Source organism: Plecotus auritus, assembly GCF_963455305.1.
Source record: "Plecotus auritus genome assembly, chromosome: 12".
Classification (NCBI taxonomy): domain Eukaryota; kingdom Metazoa; phylum Chordata; class Mammalia; order Chiroptera; family Vespertilionidae; genus Plecotus; species Plecotus auritus.
In genome coordinates this window covers 43366028-43384278 of record NC_137778.1, presented here as the reverse complement: position 1 = coordinate 43384278, position 18251 = coordinate 43366028, and the positions used below count along the sequence as shown (strand labels likewise).

Sequence of the window (18251 nt, the reverse complement as noted above, 5' to 3'; positions counted from 1 at the left end):
ACTGCTTAATTCTACCATTGTGTTTATCTGTGGGGGCGAGTGTGGCATATGCATGTCATGTGCTATTCCATTCTTACTCCAGAAACATCTCCGCCTTCACATGACTGCCTGTGATGTTTAATATGCAGAAAGGCAGCTACATAAGACCCTGGTGGGAGTGGCTGTTTTCCCTAGAGGTGCACATGCATTAGATGGTCTACTTTTGTGTTTGGTTCAGGATTCGGCAGTAGAAGCGAGGTTGGTATTCCACCCGTGTCGGCGTAGCTTTTTGGTTTGTTGGGAAGAAATATTTTAAAAGGTTTGCTTAGCTTTTAGGAGCTCAGCATATAACTCAAAATAGCATGCCTTGGGAATGACGGGAGCCTTGTCTTTCCACATCAAGTCTCCTTTAATAACACGTTGGAAACAGCGGGTAAAACCACTCCGTCAGATGCTAGAATGTTCGCATACCAGACGCACATTTCAGCCAAGCAGCTGGTTGGAGCACATTCCGGGGAACGTTTTTTCTCGGTTGTGTTCAGTTCTCTCCCAAACAGCAGCAACGGGACTTGCCTCTCATCCCGAACCCCCATCTCCTGAGAAGAGACACGTGTTTAAAGCTCAATGCGGGACGCACGCTCCTGCGGGTGGCTGCGTCTGTGGGGGGCAGAGGGGACTCTCACCCCGACTCCCTGTGTGGGTCTTACACCTGAGCGCGGGGTTTGCTTTCTGGAGAGCGGGCTGCGCTTTGCTGCTCGGGGCACCGCGGCTGATCTCGGGGCGTCGGAACTGGCCGTGCGTGGCCCCGTCTGGCATTGCTTGTCTGCTGCTTCCTCCCGCAGACGTCACGTGGGGAATTTGACTCCAGCGAGTTCGAAGTCCGGAGGCGGTATCAGGACTTCCTGTGGCTGAAGGGAAAGCTCGAGGAAGCCCACCCCACTCTGATTATCCCGGTGAGTCGGCCCGGACTTCCCTACAACGGCTGCCGTCCTGTCCTGTGAATTGTGAACATGCCCCACACCAAATTCCAGGTCTTTCTGTTCAGTGGAGTTCATTCGTCTTGGAAACATTCGTTTTAAATGTTTCCACCTCACTACAGATTTGCTTTTTTATTTTTTATTTTTTATTTTTATGTTTATATATATATAGATATAGATATAGATATATAGATATATAGATATTTATTGATTTCAGAGAGAAAGGGAGAGGGAGAGAGAGAGAGAAACATCCGTGATGAGAGAGAATCATGGACCGGCTGCCTCCTGCACGCCCCCCACTGGGGATCGAGGCCACACCTGGGCCTGTGCCCTGACCGGGAATCAAACCCTGACCTCCTGGTTCAGAGGTCGTCGCTCAGCCCCTGAGCCCCGCCGGCCGGGCCAGATTTGCCGTTTTAACTGTCTACCCTTTGCCATGTTTGGACTCAGCGCCGTGCCCTTCTGAAGCACCTTTAGGAGAAGTGATGGCGTGTTCACACAGCCTGTAACACGGGCACGGGTAGCCTTTCCCCTAACCTGCCGCCGCCGGAGGCAGGTGCCGTGTTCACACGTCGATTGGTTTTTGCCGCAGCCGCTGCCGGAGAAGTTCGTGGTGAAGGGCATGGTGGAGCGCTTTAACGACGACTTCATCGAGACGCGCAGGAGGGCCTTGAATAAGTTCCTGAACCGAATTGCCGACCACCCGACATTAACGTTCAGTGAGGACCTCAAAGTCTTCCTTACCGCACAGGCCGGGGTGAGCCCTTGGACTGGGACTCCGTGCCCTTTCGGGTCATGTGACCGAAGGCGGTGCCTCCCCTTGTTGGCCTGGTTTATAAGTCAGGCAGCAGGGCCCTGGAATTACGAAGGATTTTTATTTTTATTTTTATTTTATTTATTTTTTTTATTTAAAAATTTTTTTTATTGATTTCAGAGAGGAAAGGAGAGGGGGAGAGAGAGAGAATCATTGATCGGCTGCCTCCTGCACACCCTACTGGGGATCAAGCCCACAACCCGGGCATGTGCCCTTGACTGGAATCGAACCCGGGACCCTTCAGTCCGCAGGCCGATGCTCGATCCACTGAGCCACACCAGCTAGAGCTAAGGATTTAAAAAAATATATATATATTTATTGATTTCAGAGAGGAAGGGAGAGGGAGAGAGAGAGAAACATTAGTGATGGGAGAGAATCATGGATCGGCTGCCTCCTACAGACCCCCCACGGGGGATCGAGCCCACAACCCGGGCCTGTGCCCTTGACCGGAATCGAACCTGGCACCCTTCGGTCCGTAGGCGGACGCTCTGTCCACTGAGCCACACCAGCCAGGGCTTAAGAAGCGTTTTTAAACACCGGAGGGGTAGCCTTCAGCTGTAGCCCCGTGCAGGTCTCCATCCAAATGCTACAGACACCCCATCCCGCCCTCCACCTTGCGGACGCCTCCTCCTCGTTTCCAGGAGCTGTCAGCGCACAAGACACCCCACGCTACCGACACCCCACCCCTGTCTGTCCACGCTACAGACACCCCACCCCTGTCTGTCCACGCTACAGACACCCCACCCCTGTCTGTCCACGCTACAGACACCCCACCCCTGTCTGTCCACGCTACAGACACCCCACCCCTGTCTGTCCACGCTACAGACACCCCACCCCTGTCTGTCCACGCTACAGACACCCCACCCCTGTCTGTCCACGCTACAGACACCCCACCCCTGTCTGTCCACGCTACAGACACCCCACCCCTGTCTGTCCACGCTACAAACACCCCACCCCTGTCTGTCCACGCTACAGACACCCCATGCTACAGACACCCCACCCTCCCTCCACCTTGCGGACACCTCCTCCTCGTTTCCAGGAGCTGTCGGCACACAAGAAGCAGGGGCCGGGGCTGCTGAGCAAGGTGGGCCAGACGGTCCGAGCCGTCGCCCTGTCCATGAGAGGCGTGAGGAGCCGCCCCGAGGAGTTCGTGGAGATGAATGACTTCATCGAAGCGTTTAGCCAGAAAATGAGTTTGATCGATAAGATATCTCAGAGAATTTACAAGGAAGAACGCGGTACGTAGCCGCAGCGGCGCGTGTGCTGTGGAAGCTGTTCGGTTTCGGACGGGTCCTCGCGGTCCTGGCGGGGAGGCGGCGTGGAGGGGGCGCCTCCCTTGGGCCCGTCCTCCGCACTCTGTCTCCCTGCCCGCAGGCCTGTCCGCCCCGGGGCTGCCGCGCCCTCAGCACCCGAGTCGAGGGCGCTGTGAACTCCGGCTCTCCGGCGCCCCCGCGCGGGGTTTTTTCGTGGTTCCCGGGCGCGATGAACACGGTCAGGGTAACGGTGTAAATAGCAGTCCCGCCAGACGGCAGTTGTTGTAAACATTTTTAACGTTTTCCAGTTTACGTCATTGTACCAGCTTTTGAAATTATACTACTTTATTTTATTTATTTATTTTTTTAAATATCTTTTATTGATATTTTACAGAGAGGAAGGGAGAGGGATAGAGAGCTAGAAACATCGAAGAGAGAGAAACATCGATCAGCTGCCTCTTGCACACCTCCCACTGGGGATGTGCCCGCAACCAAGGTACATGCCCTTGACCGGAATCGAACCCGGGACCCTTCAGTCCGCAGGCCAACGCTCTATCCACTGAGCCAAACCGGTTTCGGCTATACTACTTTATTTTAGAGCAATATGACACTACACCTAACCCTAATGAGTGGAAGATGGTGAAATATAGAGAATTTGGTGTTATTTATATGCTACCAGACCAAAAGAAGGAAAAAAGGCTCACTGCTTGTACATCCTCTCCCGTATAAAGCTGTCACGGAGAGGGGATGGTCCGAACGCAGAAATGTCAAAGTCCTCAGATTTTAAAATGAAATCCAGACTTTTGGATACATGGCTCCTCGAGCATCGAAGAGCCCTTTTGTTACTCATTATTCTTTCCCTGATGGGAGACTATTTATGGAACACGTTGTGTATCGGGCTTTGAGATTTAAAAAAAAAAAAAAAAAAGGAAGACTCGACCCCGTTTTAAGGAGCACGTGGCCGGGGAGCGCGCCGGTTCTGCGAGGGGCACACCGGAGTGGGGTGACAGGAGCGTCACGGTCCTAACAGGCGTGGGCAGACGTGCACGGTCACAGTTGAGGACAGAGCCTCTCGGAGGCCTTCGGAACGGAATCAGAAGCGATGCATTGACTCTGCGATTTGAAGGGTTTGGAGGTGTTTGTTGGGTGAGAGACACGGCAGAGGAGCACGCAGAGGGGTCTGGGCAGGGCGTGAGTGAGGAGGGACCCTGAGATACTCAGACGCGAGCAGTTCTTTCGGCTTCGGTTGAAATACCTTCGGGAGAGAATCGCAAGAGCTGAACCCAGAGAGACGAGATGAAGACGAGTCGTAAAAGGACGGCCTAATTCAGTGCTTCTTTTATTTATTTATTTTTTTAAATATATTTTATTGATTTTTTACAGAGAGGAAGGGAGAGGGATAGAGAGCTAGAAACATCGGTGAGAGAGAAACATCAATCAGCTGCCTCCTGCACACTCCCTACTGGGGATGTGCCCGCAACCAAGGTTCATGCCCTTGACCGGAATCGAACCCGGGACCCTTCAGTCCGCAGGCCAACGCTCTATCCACTGAGCCACACCGGTTTCGGCTAATTCAGTGCTTCTGTGCTGTGACGGAAATGGAGCGAGGGCCCCCGGGGGGACAGGTTAGAGGTGCAGACGGTGATAGGTACGCGGGTGGGTGGGTGGAGAGGGAGATGATAGACAGGAAAGACGGATAGATGGTAAAGATGAAGACAGGGGAAGTGGTGGTTGGCTGAGTGTGCAGGGGTGAGTCTAGGATGCAGCCCGGACTCCTGCTGAGAGTCCTGGGAACGTTCACCCTGAGGCGGGACATGGGTCAGGAGAGGGGAGAAGACGGCGCGCTTTGTCCCGGTCGCGTTGCTGGAGACACGCGTGTCGGTGTCTGGGAGGCAGAAGTAGTCACGTCCCAGCCGGGACGCCTTTGCGCTGAACAAGGACGCTCCGCCGACGGTCCGTGGACAGGGGTCGTCCCAGGACCCACCTGAGCGCCCGGGGCCACCCGTTGGGCCCTGCAGGTGCCGCCCCGTCTCTCCTGTTCACGTGTGAGCACATGCAGAGCAAGGACGGGAATAAGTCTCTGCCTGGCTGTCTGTCAGCGGGGATGGTCCGTAAACTGAAGGACTTATTATTATTTTTTTAGAATATTTTGATGAAATGAAAGAATACGGCCCCATCCACGCCCTGTGGTCGGAGTCGGAAGAGGACCTGGCGGACACGCTGGGCGGCGTCGCCAGCTGCCTGGACCGGTGCTGCCAGGCCACCGAGCGGCGCCTGTGCGGCCTGTCCGAGGCCCTGCTCCCCGTCGTGCACGAGTACCTGCTCTACAGCGAAATGCTCATGGTGAGGGCGCCTCCGTGACGTGACCCCCGACCTCCGTCCCCGCCCCGAGCGCGAGCTGCACGAAGGCAGTTGCTGTTTCTGCCTGGGCACGTCTTCCCATGCCAGCAGGACGCTGCGCGTGGGTAGACGGTATTGCTCGCCCGCCCGTGCAGTGGTGAGCGGAAGGGTACGTTAACAAAAGACGGGACACCCGGCCGGTGTGGCTCAGGGGTGGAGCGTCGACCTAGGAACCAGGAGGTCAGGGTTTGATTCCCGGTCAGGGCACATGCCCAAGATGAAGTCATGGGAAGTGGTGGTTGGCTGAGTGTGCAGGGGTGAGTCTAGGACAGCCGTGGGCAAACTACGGCCCGCGGGCCAGATCCGGCTGTTCTATCCGGTTCTCTTGCTCTCCCCTCCGCTCCTTTACTTTGAATTTATATTAGTTCACACAAACACTCCATCCATGCTTTTGTTCCGGCCCTCCGGTCCAGTTTAAGAACCCATTGTGGCCCTTGAGTCAAAGAGTTTGCCCACCCCTGGTCTAGGATGTGGGCTCCATCCCCAGTAGGGGGCGTGCAGGAGGCAGCCGATCAATGATTCTCTTTCATTATTGATGTTCCTATCTCTTTCTCCCTTCCTCTCTGAAATCAATAATAAATATATAGATATATATATATCTATATATTTTAAAAAGGAGCGAAGTAGAGAAAGAAAAAAAGGAGCGAAGGGGTTCCTGGCGTTAACGGCAGTTACGCAGTGAGGTGAACGTGAAAGAATCTGTGGCCCGCAGTTGAACTTCGTGTTGATTTCTTTAAAAGGGGAGACGCTTCGTCTCTTCGGCATGCCGTCAGGGCGGTCTCGCCGGCACAGAACCGGACTGCGTTGTGTTCAGGGTGCTTTGGTTCCAGCGCCTCTCAGTTCTCCCTCGGAGACAGACAGCCACCGCCTCTCCCCCACGGGAGGGATTTGTGCCGGGGCCCTGCTCTGCCCTGAACACACCAACAGACCCCTTTCTCCTCAAGGCCCTTCTCCTTATGTCCTTGAACTCTCTCTGGTTGAATCAATTTTTCCTTTTCCCTGGGGAGGCCACTGGTGTTCATGATTACAGTTTCATTAATATTTGGTTAATGCTGTGCCATCCCGTGCCCAGGCGGCGTGGCTCAGGGGTTGAACATCGACCTAGGAACCGGGAGGTCACGGTTCGATTCCCTGTCAGGGCACAGGCCCGGGTTGCGGGCTTGATGTCCAGAAGGGGGGCGTGCAGGAGGCAGCTCAGGGCAGCCAGGGAGGGCGGGTGTTTTCCGGGGAGTGGCCCGCGTGACCTCCAGCTGCAGCGAGTTGACACCCTGCAGGTGAGTGTTGAGTTGACACCCTGCAGGTGAGTGTTGAGTTGACACCCTGCAGGTGAGTGTTGAGTTGACACCCTGCAGGTGAGTGTTTTGTTCTTGGCTCTTTCTGAATCGCTGCGGCCCAGGGTACGCCTTCCACGGGGGTTCCTCAGGTACGTCCACCAGCAAGGCACGCCCGGGAAGGCGAGGGTTTATAAGCGCATTTCCCTAAATGCTTGCTGTCAGTGTAGCTTTTAGAGGGTGAAGACCACGTGTAAAGTCACTCCGTGCCCTACTGAGTGGTGGCTGCTGATCCCCCGGAACGTCTGTGCTGTAGACACACAGCTGATGAGATCCTTGTGTTTCCCGCGAAGGGCGTCATGAAAAGGAGAGACCACATCCAAGCAGAACTGGAATCCAAGGCGGAAGCTTTGACCTACAGGAAGGCGGACACGGACCTGGTGAGCTTTCACGTTTCGCGAGGTGATGGCGTCGGCTTATCGGTTACCTGAGCCTTTTCCTGCCAGCGTAGAGCCCCGTTACCGCTTGCTTTGCAGCGTTCAGCCAAAGACCCTAAAATTTCTCCCCAAATTTCTGTACCTTCTGTTGAGTTCTCTAGGAAGGAGACTTTGTTAATATATATATATTTTTTTACTCCAAGGATGTAGATGAGTGTTGAGGACACGAACGGCAGGTGAGTGGGGGTGTCCTTGAAACCCCCATGAATCCGTAGGGTTATAACCCCCATCCAACCTGCGTTAATGTGTCCCTCATTGGAATCATTTTCCTGCAAAAGATGTGATGTCCTTCCTGGTTCTCTTTGCAGCCTCTCTCTCTCTCCTTGTCTATGCTGAGCCCCTCAGGGCAGGGAGCTTTCATTTCTTCCCTGAGGTGCTCTCAGCCCCCGAGTGGCGTGGGTGTGCCCAGTCACTCAGTGAGCATTTCGTGGGGGAACGGGTGAAAACTACGGTGACGATGTTGGCGCCTGGAAACCAGGAGTCTCCCCAGGGCAGAACCCCAAGACTTCACTAGGGAGGGCGGCGATCCTCTGCGTTCCGGGCGGGGCTTCTCTCTGGGCTGAGCGCGTTTGTCAAAGTCGAGTTCATTCTCCCGAACAGGGTGTGAGTGGGGCACGGGGGGCTGCCGTGGGCAGAAGAGGAGAGAGAACCACAGGAAAGCAGAGGAACTAAGCCAAAATGAACCCTTTCCAGGCAGTAAGGGGTGTGTGTGTGTGTGTAACTTTTTTATTTTATTTAAAGAGTCACGTAGAAGGAACAAGAAGGGGGGGGACACATGTACCGAAATAGTATTATTATCTTTTAAACTGCAGAATTCCTTTTATTGGTTAAATAATTTTTAAAGATATTGAAATTAGCGATGACGCCGAAACCGGTGTGGCTCAGTGGATAGAGCGTCGGCCTGCAGACTGAAAGGTCCCGGGTTCGATTCCGGTCAAGGGCACGTGCCTTGGTTGCGGGCACATCCCCAGTAGGGGGTGTGCAGGAGACAGCTGATCAATGTTTCTCTCTCATCGATGTTTCTAACTCTCTATCCCTCTCCTTTCCTCTCTGTAAAAAATCAATAAAATATATTAAAAAAAAAAAGAAATTAGAAATTAGCGATGAGGTAACATGTTGCCGTTGACCAAATCCAGAGAAAGTACCTGAGCGTTTCAGGAGCAGAGCACAGTGCTTAGAAGCCGCGCGTGTGTTCAGAATGGCTTCTGCTCATGCTGTAAGCGGGAACGCGGACAGGAAGAGTCGCTGGGATCCTTCCATCCGCCAGAGTCCCGGCAAGAAAGCTGCGGCCACATCCGGCTTGGCTTTCCCAACTCACCTAAAATAGGCACTTTTCTTTTTTTTCATTTGACTTGCAAATATTTTGGCTTTTTTCTATAAAAGTTTCCCTGACATCTCATTATAACCTAATGACCCATCTGTATTGCTGATCCATTTTCGCGTCTGCCAGGTCCAGTGTAAAGGTTTTGGTTTTTTTGTTTTTTTCCTGGCTAGCTGCTGTGTTGAAAGTGTGGAGAAATTTGCAGCGTTAATTGTCTGCATGACATTCTGTAAGATACTTTTTTTTAAAAGATATATTTTATTGATTTTTTACAGAGAGGAAGGGAGAGGGATAGAGAGTTAGAAACATCGATGAGAGAGAAACATCGATCAGCTGCCTCCTGCACGCCCCCTACTGGAGATGTGCCCGCAACCAAGGTACATGCCCTTGACCGGAATCGAACCCGGGACCCTTCAGTCCGCAGGCCGACGCTCTATCCACTGAGCCAAACCGGTCAGGGCCGTAAGATACTTTCAATTAACTAAGATTTGAAGCAGAGACATCGCGAGGCCGTGGCTGTGGCCATCAGAACCGGCCCTCCCTGGAGTGTGCAGGGCGTGCTGAGGGGTTTGTGGGTGGCGGCCTCTGCTTACAGACCTCACCGCCGCCCCACGGTGAGGAGGGCGTCTTCGGGAGAGGCCTCCGGAAGGAAGCTGGCATGACTGGTTCCAGAACAACGGAAAGGAAGTTGCTTAGAGAGATGCAGGCTAGGGTCACCATGGAAACGCACCCTTGTGAGGTCCTTGGAAGGAGCCATCCTTTGCAGTCGCCATGGCGACCCTGGCAGAGAACTGAATAGAGCCACCTCGCCCGGGTGTTCACCATGGCAACTCAAGCAGGGCCACTTTAGAGCCCACCCCGGGGCCGTCTCTATGGAGACCCGCCGGGGCTGCCTTCAGAGGCTCGTCCCAGTCCCCTGAGGGTGGGACGCCATATGCAAACGCGGCTCAGCGGCTCAGCATGAGAAGGTCACTCACACGAAGCCCTCCCAAGACGGGCGGAGACCAGGGGCGCTGTAATTATTGGGTGGAAGTAGAACCCCGATGGGACACCCCAGAGGTCACGTTGGGCGTGCCAGGGGGACGGGGAGGGACCCCCCTGGAGTGGTTAGAAGATAGCATTTAAAGCGATGAGACTTGTCGAGGTCACTCAAGGGTGAGACTGAAGGCCCGTGACTGAACCGGGGCACTTTCCAGCACGAAGGGCCGGGCCAGGGGTGTCTGGTGCGAAGGAAGGGAATTGTCGCTTCGGCTGCTGGGAGGGAACTGGACCAGCAGGATGAACTCAACGTGGAGGGTCATTCGACTTCTCTCACCCACTTCTCCACGTGGGGGCCTTTCTGCAAACAGCTGGCCGGCAGGCCTGGCATACGTGCGGGCCTGGGACACGTGCGGGCCTGGGACACGGGCGGGCCTGGGACACGGGCGGGCCTGGCACACGGGCGGGCCTGGCACACGGGTGGGCCTGGGACACGGGCGGCCCTGGGACACGGGCGGCCTGGCACACGTGCGGGCCTGGGACAGGTGCGGGCCTGGGACACAGGCGGCCCTGGGACACGGGCGGGCCTGGGACACAGGCGGCTCTGGGACACAGGCGGGCCTGGGACACGGGCGGGCCTGGGACACGTGCGGCCCTGGGACACGTGCGGCCCTGGGGGCCTGGGACACAGGCGGGCCTGGGACACGTGCGGCCCTGGGGGCCTGGGACACAGGCGGGCCTGGGACACGGGCGGGCCTGGGACACGTGCGGGCCTGGGACACGGGCGGGCCTGGGACACGTGCGGGCCGTAACATGTCTCAAGAGAAGCTGGGAGTTGTGTGATGAGCCCCACGAAGAAGATGCTCGCACTGCCGAGTCAGAGCCGGAATTTGCTGGTGGAGACGAAGGGCAGCGATGGCCCCGAGGGGCAGGGGGGCGCGGTGTGTGTGGGCACCGTGGTTTCTGCCGTTTGGCTAGGAGTTCTCCGACGCAGAGCTGTTGGAAAACGCTTATTCACACGCCGCCTCCCCGTGAGAGAGCAGGGGCCTCCGCGGCTCAGATGCTGCTGCCGCTCCGTGGCGTCCTTGTTTTTACTTCTGAATGGGCGATTTACCGTGTTCCACTCAAGGCAGCATTCAGATATACGTGAATCTGAACACACTTGACATTTAGCAACGTGTGCACAGAATCCGCGCGTCGGGTCTGGAAGCGATGCCGTGCTGTTCAGCAGGGTGTGGATGTGAGCAGAAAGTGCATTTGCATTTCCATAAGATCGCCGGAGCCCGCATTTGCATGGGGCCGCGCTCAGCAGCTACACACAGACACAGATTTATTCACGCCGGTCCTCGCTCTGGGTGACGTGCTCGTTTGGAGCCAGCGTTTTGCTCTTATCTTCAAACAACGGTTGTTAGTCTGATGTTCTCGACAGGACGCTGCACGGAGCGCGCTGCCTGCTCGCTGCGCGCTAAGGACATGATAATATTGACATAGCGTGCGTGTGCGTGTGCATATGTGCACGCGTGTGTGTGTGTGTTGGGGGGGAACAGAGGTTGCCTGTACTTGTTCCCAGATATTTTTTTCTTGCCTTTTGCTCCTGACCTTTTTGCAGATGTCCTTCTTCCAATTGGCCTCGTCTCCCAATACCGGTTCTCTCTCTGCTGCTCTTTCATCTGTTTGCATCTGTGTGCGTGTGAGAGAGACGCTGGTACACACGTGTCCGCGTGCACACACTCACCGGCAGGGAGGGACGTGGCGGACGTGGCCCTGGGGGAGGAGCAGGGCCCCTCTTCTTGTTGGTGTCTTTGCATCAGCGCGCCCCAAAGCGTCCGCACGCGGCCCCGTCTCGCTGGCCGGAGCTGTGCAAGCCCAGGTCACAGGGGCGAAACTGTGGGCGTCCCTTGCACCCCGCGGGAACAGGCAGGCGACCAGCAAACAGGCAGGAACTCCAGGTGAAGGACCCCAGATTCTCCCAGGCGTACACACCCCTTCTTTCCTGTGGAGATGTGACCCCGAAATGCGTTTCTAGTCACAAGCCTCTTGGAGCCCGCCAACGCCAGCTTGTCTGTCGTGAACACTTGACTCAGCCCGCTGTGACCCGGAAAGTTCATCCAGAGGTCTCCGAGGGCGAGAAGCAGTGGCACCCCCTCCAAAACGCTCGCCCGTGAAATGTGCGCAGGGGCGTGGGTGTGTGTAAGGTTCCAGGTTGGAGGGGAGGACCCCCCAGCGTGGAGTGCGGTGAACGGGGCCCGCGGGCTCGTGGGTGAGTGTGGGGAGAGGGACAAGGAGACTCTGTAGCCGAACGTGGACGCGGTGATTCCCAGACACACTCAGCTCTGTGTCTGCTCCCCCTGTCCTACCTGCTGCGGAAAAAGGAGCAGGATGAGCAGAGAGGGTGGTTGAAGACCCCAGTCAGCCCGCCCGGCGGGGCGCGGGGGTTGAGCGCGGACCCCATGAACCAGGAGGTCAGAGTTCGCTGCCTGGTCAGGGCCCAGGCCCAGGGTGCGGGCTCCATCCCCAGTGGGGGGCGTGCAGGAGGCAGCCGATCCATGATGCTCGCTCATCGTTGATGTTTCTCTCTCTCCCTCTCCCTTCCTCTCTGACATCAATAGAAATACATTTTAAAAGGAGTCCCAGTCCTTTCTTCTCAGGATGTGAGTGCCCCTCCGCACGGTGTCCGGCAGGCGGCCGTGTGGTTTGGGGAGGCCTGCCCACCGTAGATGGAGTCCTTTGAACAGCTGCCCCCTCTAGGAACTCAAAAGCAGGCCCAATTCCTTTATTTTCTCTTTTAATTTAGGCTTTTTGTTCATAAGGAATGTGTCCTGAGGGTCTATCTCACCTCTCTCTCTCTCTCTCTCTCTCTCCCCCCCCTCTCCCCTCCCCCCCCCCCCCCCCCACCCAGCCCTGCCTCAGTAAACATTCTATGATGCTCAGAGCAGCAGTAACACCCCGGGCGTCCGAGGCCTGGATGGGGCTCGGATGCGGATGCTGTTACTTACCGTGTGACCTTAATCAGACATTCGTTACCCTTTATCCGCGAACATGCAGAAACGATAATGCTGGCTTTGGAGGAAAACGTGTTGAAGGTGAATTAATGTGTAGAAAGGTAGAGCTTGTGCCAGTAAAAATTTGGACGTGAGGAAAAAAGTACAAAAGAATAATCTACTGGAGACTACGTAGTATAACGGCATCATAAAACACGTTATTAAAGCCGGGGGTGGGAACCTTTTTCCTGCCGGGGCCATACAAAAGGATCGGCTTAAAATGCAGCCTGCTCTGCTTGGCCAAACATTGAATTAACTCACCCCTTGTGCCTGGGCAGGGCCAGGCCAAATGATTGCTGGGGCCGTAGACAGCCTGCGGGCTGGGTGTCCCCCACCCCTGATTGAAGGTGTGAGTCGTCTCAGTGGTGCTTCTAGAGACAGCAGTTCTGCTTCCGCTAAGACCAGGGCGGCGTCCTCTGGCGGACGCCGCACCCCGGCCACAGTGCCCTTGGATTTCACGGGCCCCAGGCTTTGGGGAGGGCGGTTTTTCTGGGGGTTGGTTCCCAGGTTAGACAACCTGGGTTCCAAGGAGAAGTTACAAAAAAAGTCCCTTCAACCTCAATACACCTTACTTTTTCTTGTCCGTAAAATGGGGAAAATAATAATTACCCAGCAGCTGTGTTGTGAGGATTTTAATGAGATTATATGTGAGCTATTGGATTAAGGACTAAGTAAAATAATTTACGAAGAAGTTCAGATTTTGGCTTCAAAATGACTTTTAACCTCAGTGCGACCTTATGATAACACAGTGTATTCCTCAGCTTAGATGACGCTCCTTAGGAACAAATAGAGGAAATTATTATCTATTGGTAATAAATCGAGGCTTGCTCCCTACTGCCTTCCCAAGGTTTATTTTCTTTACTTTGAAATACTACAGAAACATAAAGGCCCTGGCCCACCCGGTATAGCTCAGTTGGTGAGAGCGACGACATCGCGATATGTCAAGGTTAGGGGTTCAATCCCCTGTCAGGGCACTTACATATAAGAATCAATCAATGAACGCATCAATAAGTGGAACAAGTCGATCTCTCCCTCTCATCCTATATAATAAAAGGCTAATACGCAAATTGACCTTGAATTTTCTAAGCAGATACATTATTCTTTTAAAAAAAATACATTTTTATTGATTTGAGAGAGAGAGGAAGGGAGAGGGAGAGAGAAAGAGACACACATTGATGAGAGAGAAACAGCGATTGGCTGCCTCCTGCACGCCCTGTACTGGGAATGGAGCCCGCCACCCGGGCCTGTGCCCTGACCGGGAACCCTCTCAGTGCTGGGCCGACACTCAACCAACCGGGTCACGCCGGCCGGCCCACGTGATTCTCTTCCCAAGGGTTTCTATCAGGAGGACTCATAGAAGCACCCGGACATGACTCCTCTTCGGTCTAATGTATTGGGGGGGCCCCCTGTTGTGCAGAGGACTCAAAGGAAAGCATGCCCTAAAATGGGGCGTTGAGCAGCCGGCTCCCCGTGGGCCCCAGTGTCACAGGGAGTCACGGTGACCCCCTTTCTGAGGGATGCTCAAGGTGTCGGGCGTCCTGGCTCCACAGGTGGCGTGTCCACGACTCACTTGTCATTTTCACCAAGTGCGTTGCGTGCTTTTACCGCACGCGTTCCATTTCGAGCACAGCGTCGACCGTGGGCGGCAGGGAGAGAGGCTTCTGCTGCCAAAGACGAGCGTGTGGAGCGGCCTTGTCTGACCGAGCACCTCATTTCTCCACACACCCCTCCCCTCCCCTCCCCTCCCCTCCCCTCCCCTCCCCTCCCCTCCCCTCCCCTCCCCTCCCCTCGCGCGCAAATCAGAAAACACCAGCGCATTCTCGCTCGGAGCGCTCAGCTAGCCCTGTGGTTTAATGACTGCTTGTGAGGGGCGGGAGCTGTCAGATCTTGACTCTACTGTTGTCTTCTGGTGGAGGGCCCAGCGAAATCCTTTTATTGAGGCGTATTATTTTCAAGGACGTTTGGAAAGGATCCGTGCCGGCTTTCCTGATTATGAAGAGAGATTTTTAGCATTTGCACAAATAGGATGGTTGATTTTACTCCGTAAAAGGAAATAACAGAGAAGCCATTTCACAAAGAAAACAAGGTCCCGCCCCTCCCCCCCCCCCCGCCCCGCCCCAGTAAGAATAGCTGTTCTGCTCAAATTGTATTGTTCTGCTCAAAAGTGTTGGTGATATGTGCCTTTAGGGGTAGGGGCAGGTCCATTTTAAGTGTCTGTGATCTTTATTTATTGTTATTATTTATTCGCTAGAGGCCTGGTGCACGGAATTCGTGCACTCGGGGTCCCTCAGCCCGGTCTGCGCCCTCTCACAGTCCGGGAGCCCTCGGGGAGTGCCTGGGAGCCCTCGGGGAGTGTCCGGGAGCCCTCGGGGAGTGTCCGGGAGCCCTCGGGGAGTGCCCGGGAGCCCTCGGGGAGTGTCCGGGAGCCCTCGGGGAGTGTCCGGGAGCCCTCTCACAGTCCGGGAGCCCTCGGGGAGTGTCCGGGAGCCCTCGGGGAGTGTCCGGGAGCCCTCGGGGAGTGCCCGGGAGCCCTCGGGGAGTGCCCGGGAGCCCTCGGGGAGTGTCCGGGAGCCCTCGGGGAGTGTCCGGGAGCCCTTGGGGAGTGCCCGGGAGCCCTCTCACAGTCCGGGAGCCCTCTCACAGTCCGGGAGCCCTCGGGGAGTGCCCGGGAGCCCTCGGGGAGTGTCCGGGAGCCCTCGGGGAGTGTCCGGGAGCCCTCGGGGAGTGCCCGGGAGCCCTCGGGGAGTGCCCGGGAGCCCTCGGGGAGTGCCCGGGAGCCCTCGGGGAGTGCCCGGGAGCCCTCGGGGAGTGCCCGGGAGCCCTCTCACAGTCCGGGAGCCCTCTCACAGTCCGGGAGCCCTCGGGGAGTGTCCGGGAGCCCTTGGGGAGTGCCCGGGAGCCCTCTCACAGTCCGGGAGCCCTTGGGGAGTGTCCGGGAGCCCTTGGGGAGTGCCCGGGAGCCCTCTCACAGTCCGGGAGCCCTCGGGGAGTGTCCGGGAGCCCTTGGGGAGTGCCCGGGAGCCCTCGGGGAGTGTCCGGGAGCCCTCTCACAGTCCGGGAGCCCTCGGGGAGTGTCCAGGAGCCCTTGGGGAGTGTCCGGGAGCCCTCGGGGAGTGCCCGGGAGCCCTCGGGGAGTGTCCAGGAGCCCTCGGGGAGTGTCCGGGAGCCCTCGGGGAGTGCCCGGGAGCCCTCTCACAGTCCGGGAGCCCTCGGGGAGTGCCCGGGAGCCCTCGGGGAGTGTCCGGGAGCCCTCGGGGAGTCTCCGGGAGCCCTCGGGGAGTGTCCGGGAGCCCTCGGGGAGTGTCCGGGAGCCCTCGGGGAGTGCCCGGGAGCCCTCTCACAGTCCGGGAGCCCTCGGGGAGTGCCCGGGAGCCCTCGGGGAGTGTCCGGAAGCCCTCGGGGAGTGCCCGGGAGCCCTCGGGGAGTGTCCGGGAGCCCTCGGGGAGTGTCCGGGAGCCCTCGGGGAGTGTCCGGGAGCCCTCTCACAGTCCGGGAGCCCTCGGGGAGTGTCCGGGAGCCCTCGGGGAGTGTCCGGGAGCCCTCGGGGAGTGCCCGGGAGCCCTCTCACAGTCCGGGAGCCCTCGGGGAGTGCCCGGGAGCCCTCTCACAGTCTGGGAGCCCTCGGGGAGTGTCCGGGAGCCCTCGGGGAGTGTCCGGGAGCCCTCGGGGAGTGTCCGGGAGCCCTCGGGGGAGCAGGCCCAAGCTGGCAGTGGGTCATCCTTAGCGCTGCCGCTGCCGCGGAGGCAGGAGAGGCTCTGTGCTCGCCAGCTGTGAGCCCGGCTTCTGGCTGAGCGGCGCTCCCCCGTGGGAGCACACTGACCACCAGGGGGCAGCTCCTGCGTTGGGCGTTTTCCCCCTGGTGGTCAGTGCACGTCATAGCAACCGGTCGTTCTGCAGTTCGGTCAATTTGCGTATTAGCCTTTCATTATATAGGATGAGAGAGAGAGATGGACTTGTTCCACTTATTGATGCATTCATTGATGGATTCTTATACGTAAGTGCCCTGACAGGGGATTGAACCCCTAACCTTGACATATCGCGATGTCGTCGCTCTCACCAACTGAGCTACCGGGTGGGCCAGGGCCTCTACGTTTCTGTAATATTTCAAAGTAAAGAAAATAAACCTTGGGAAGGCAGTAGGGAGCAAGCCTCGATTTATTACCAATATTTCACTTTTCTAAAGGCATTCCTTCCTTCCACAAATATGTATCAGGTTCCCACTGAGCGTGCGCACCGGGCTGTGGGGTGGAAGGATGGACACAGGCCCCAGAGGAGAGCTCCCATCCCTCAGGAGGCAAGTCGGGGAAATAACTGCGAGTCCCCGCGAGTGACAGGGCGAGACGAGTGGGCGGGGACAGACGACAGCAACGCGGGCCGACTGGTAGGGAAATGCTGTTCTCGGAAGGCTGAGCTGAGGAGCTGGCATTTAAGCTGAAAGGAAAAGAGAATGAGCTAGAGCAGGGGTCCTCCAACTGCGGCCCGCGGGCCACAGGCGGCCCGCCGAGGTCATTTATCCAGCCCGCCAGGTGCCGCTGCCTGTCCTGCGTAGCAGCCGACGCGTCCCGGGCCCGCAGTGCGCATAGGAATTTGTTCATAGTTTTTTTTTAAACTATAGTCCGGCCCTCCAATGGTCTGAGGGACAGGGAACTGGCCCCCTGTTTAAAAAGTTTGAGGACCCCTGAGCTAGAGGATGCAAAGTAGGCTCATTTTCCAGAAACCTCACCAAGGATTTGTCCCCTTCGAAATCTCCTAAGAAACCTTAAAAATGCTTTTCCCAGAAAGGTCTTCTGCATCTTCGGGGAAACGGATTCCTAAGCGTCTTGCGATTTTGTTTGTATGTGTCATAGTTAGAAAGTGGATGCAGACACCGTGAATACTTACACAGGCCATGCTTATGAAGATACATCTCACTTTATAGACTGAGCTACCCCACAGGGTGGATGCATCGTGGGGGGACCCCTGTCTACATGTTTCTAATCGGGGAGCGGGTGCTCACCTCCCGTGTGAGGGGCGGTTGGGTCCGAAGTGGGTGCCGCAGGTCCCTGTGTGGGTTTCTGCGTCTGCTCCTGTGATGGTGCCATTTCCCTCCGTGCGCCCTCCGTGTGGGGGTTTGCACTGAGATTCTTCCCTTTGGACGACCCCGGGTGCCTGGGGTCAAGTGGACACGGTCCCTCTGGATGCGGCTGGCTCCGGTTTTCACTTTCACATCGATGTTTCAGAGTACAGGTGCCCGCCCCTTCCCGGAGCTGCTTCCGTCGTTCCATCGGCTTCTGCTAAAATCCAAACACCCGCTTGAGGGCCTGGGCTGCCTCTCCTCTGTCCTCACCTTCTGCCGTCCCCCCACTCACCGGCCGGGCCCCCGCCCCAAGGGACCGCCTGTCCTTTCTCACAGCGCCGACGTCAGCCTCCAGGCGCCACCTGCTAGTGGCTCCGCTCACGGTGTTCGGCACCTTTCCTCTGTCCAGCTCCCTGTTCTCTCTCCTGGGCGTGAGCCCGGAGGGCAAGCTCATGGCTGCACCCGCACCGGAGCCCCTCGCTCAGGCTGGAGGGCTGCTGCGTGAGGGTGGAAGGGGGCTGGGAATGAACCAAACCCTCCCTCCACGTTGTGCATGGCGGCCCATCGCTCCGTGCAGGTGGACCGACCGGTTCCCTCCCCCCACTTTCTGTCCCTGCTCACCCTCCCCACCTCCCTGGGACTCAGGAACCCTCCTGCAGCACAG

General features: G+C 56.9%; 1 protein-coding gene across 5 annotated transcripts in view; it reads left to right on the top strand.

The window, feature by feature from the left end:
* The window catches only part of SNX7 (sorting nexin 7), a 39261-nt gene that overhangs the window by 12667 nt on the left and 8343 nt on the right, over positions 1-18251 (top strand). For 4 of the 5 annotated variants that reach the window (XM_080648819.1, XM_080648823.1, XM_080648822.1 and 1 more), the window contains 5 exons: positions 822-932; positions 1549-1713; positions 2810-3008; positions 5167-5366; positions 7048-7134. In XM_080648819.1, the coding sequence (XP_080504945.1) occupies positions 822-932; positions 1549-1713; positions 2810-3008; positions 5167-5366; positions 7048-7134 (762 nt within the window). The remainder of the gene's footprint in view (positions 1-821; positions 933-1548; positions 1714-2809; positions 3009-5166; positions 5367-7047; positions 7135-18251) is intronic. The other variant, XM_080648820.1, reaches the window with a different exon arrangement.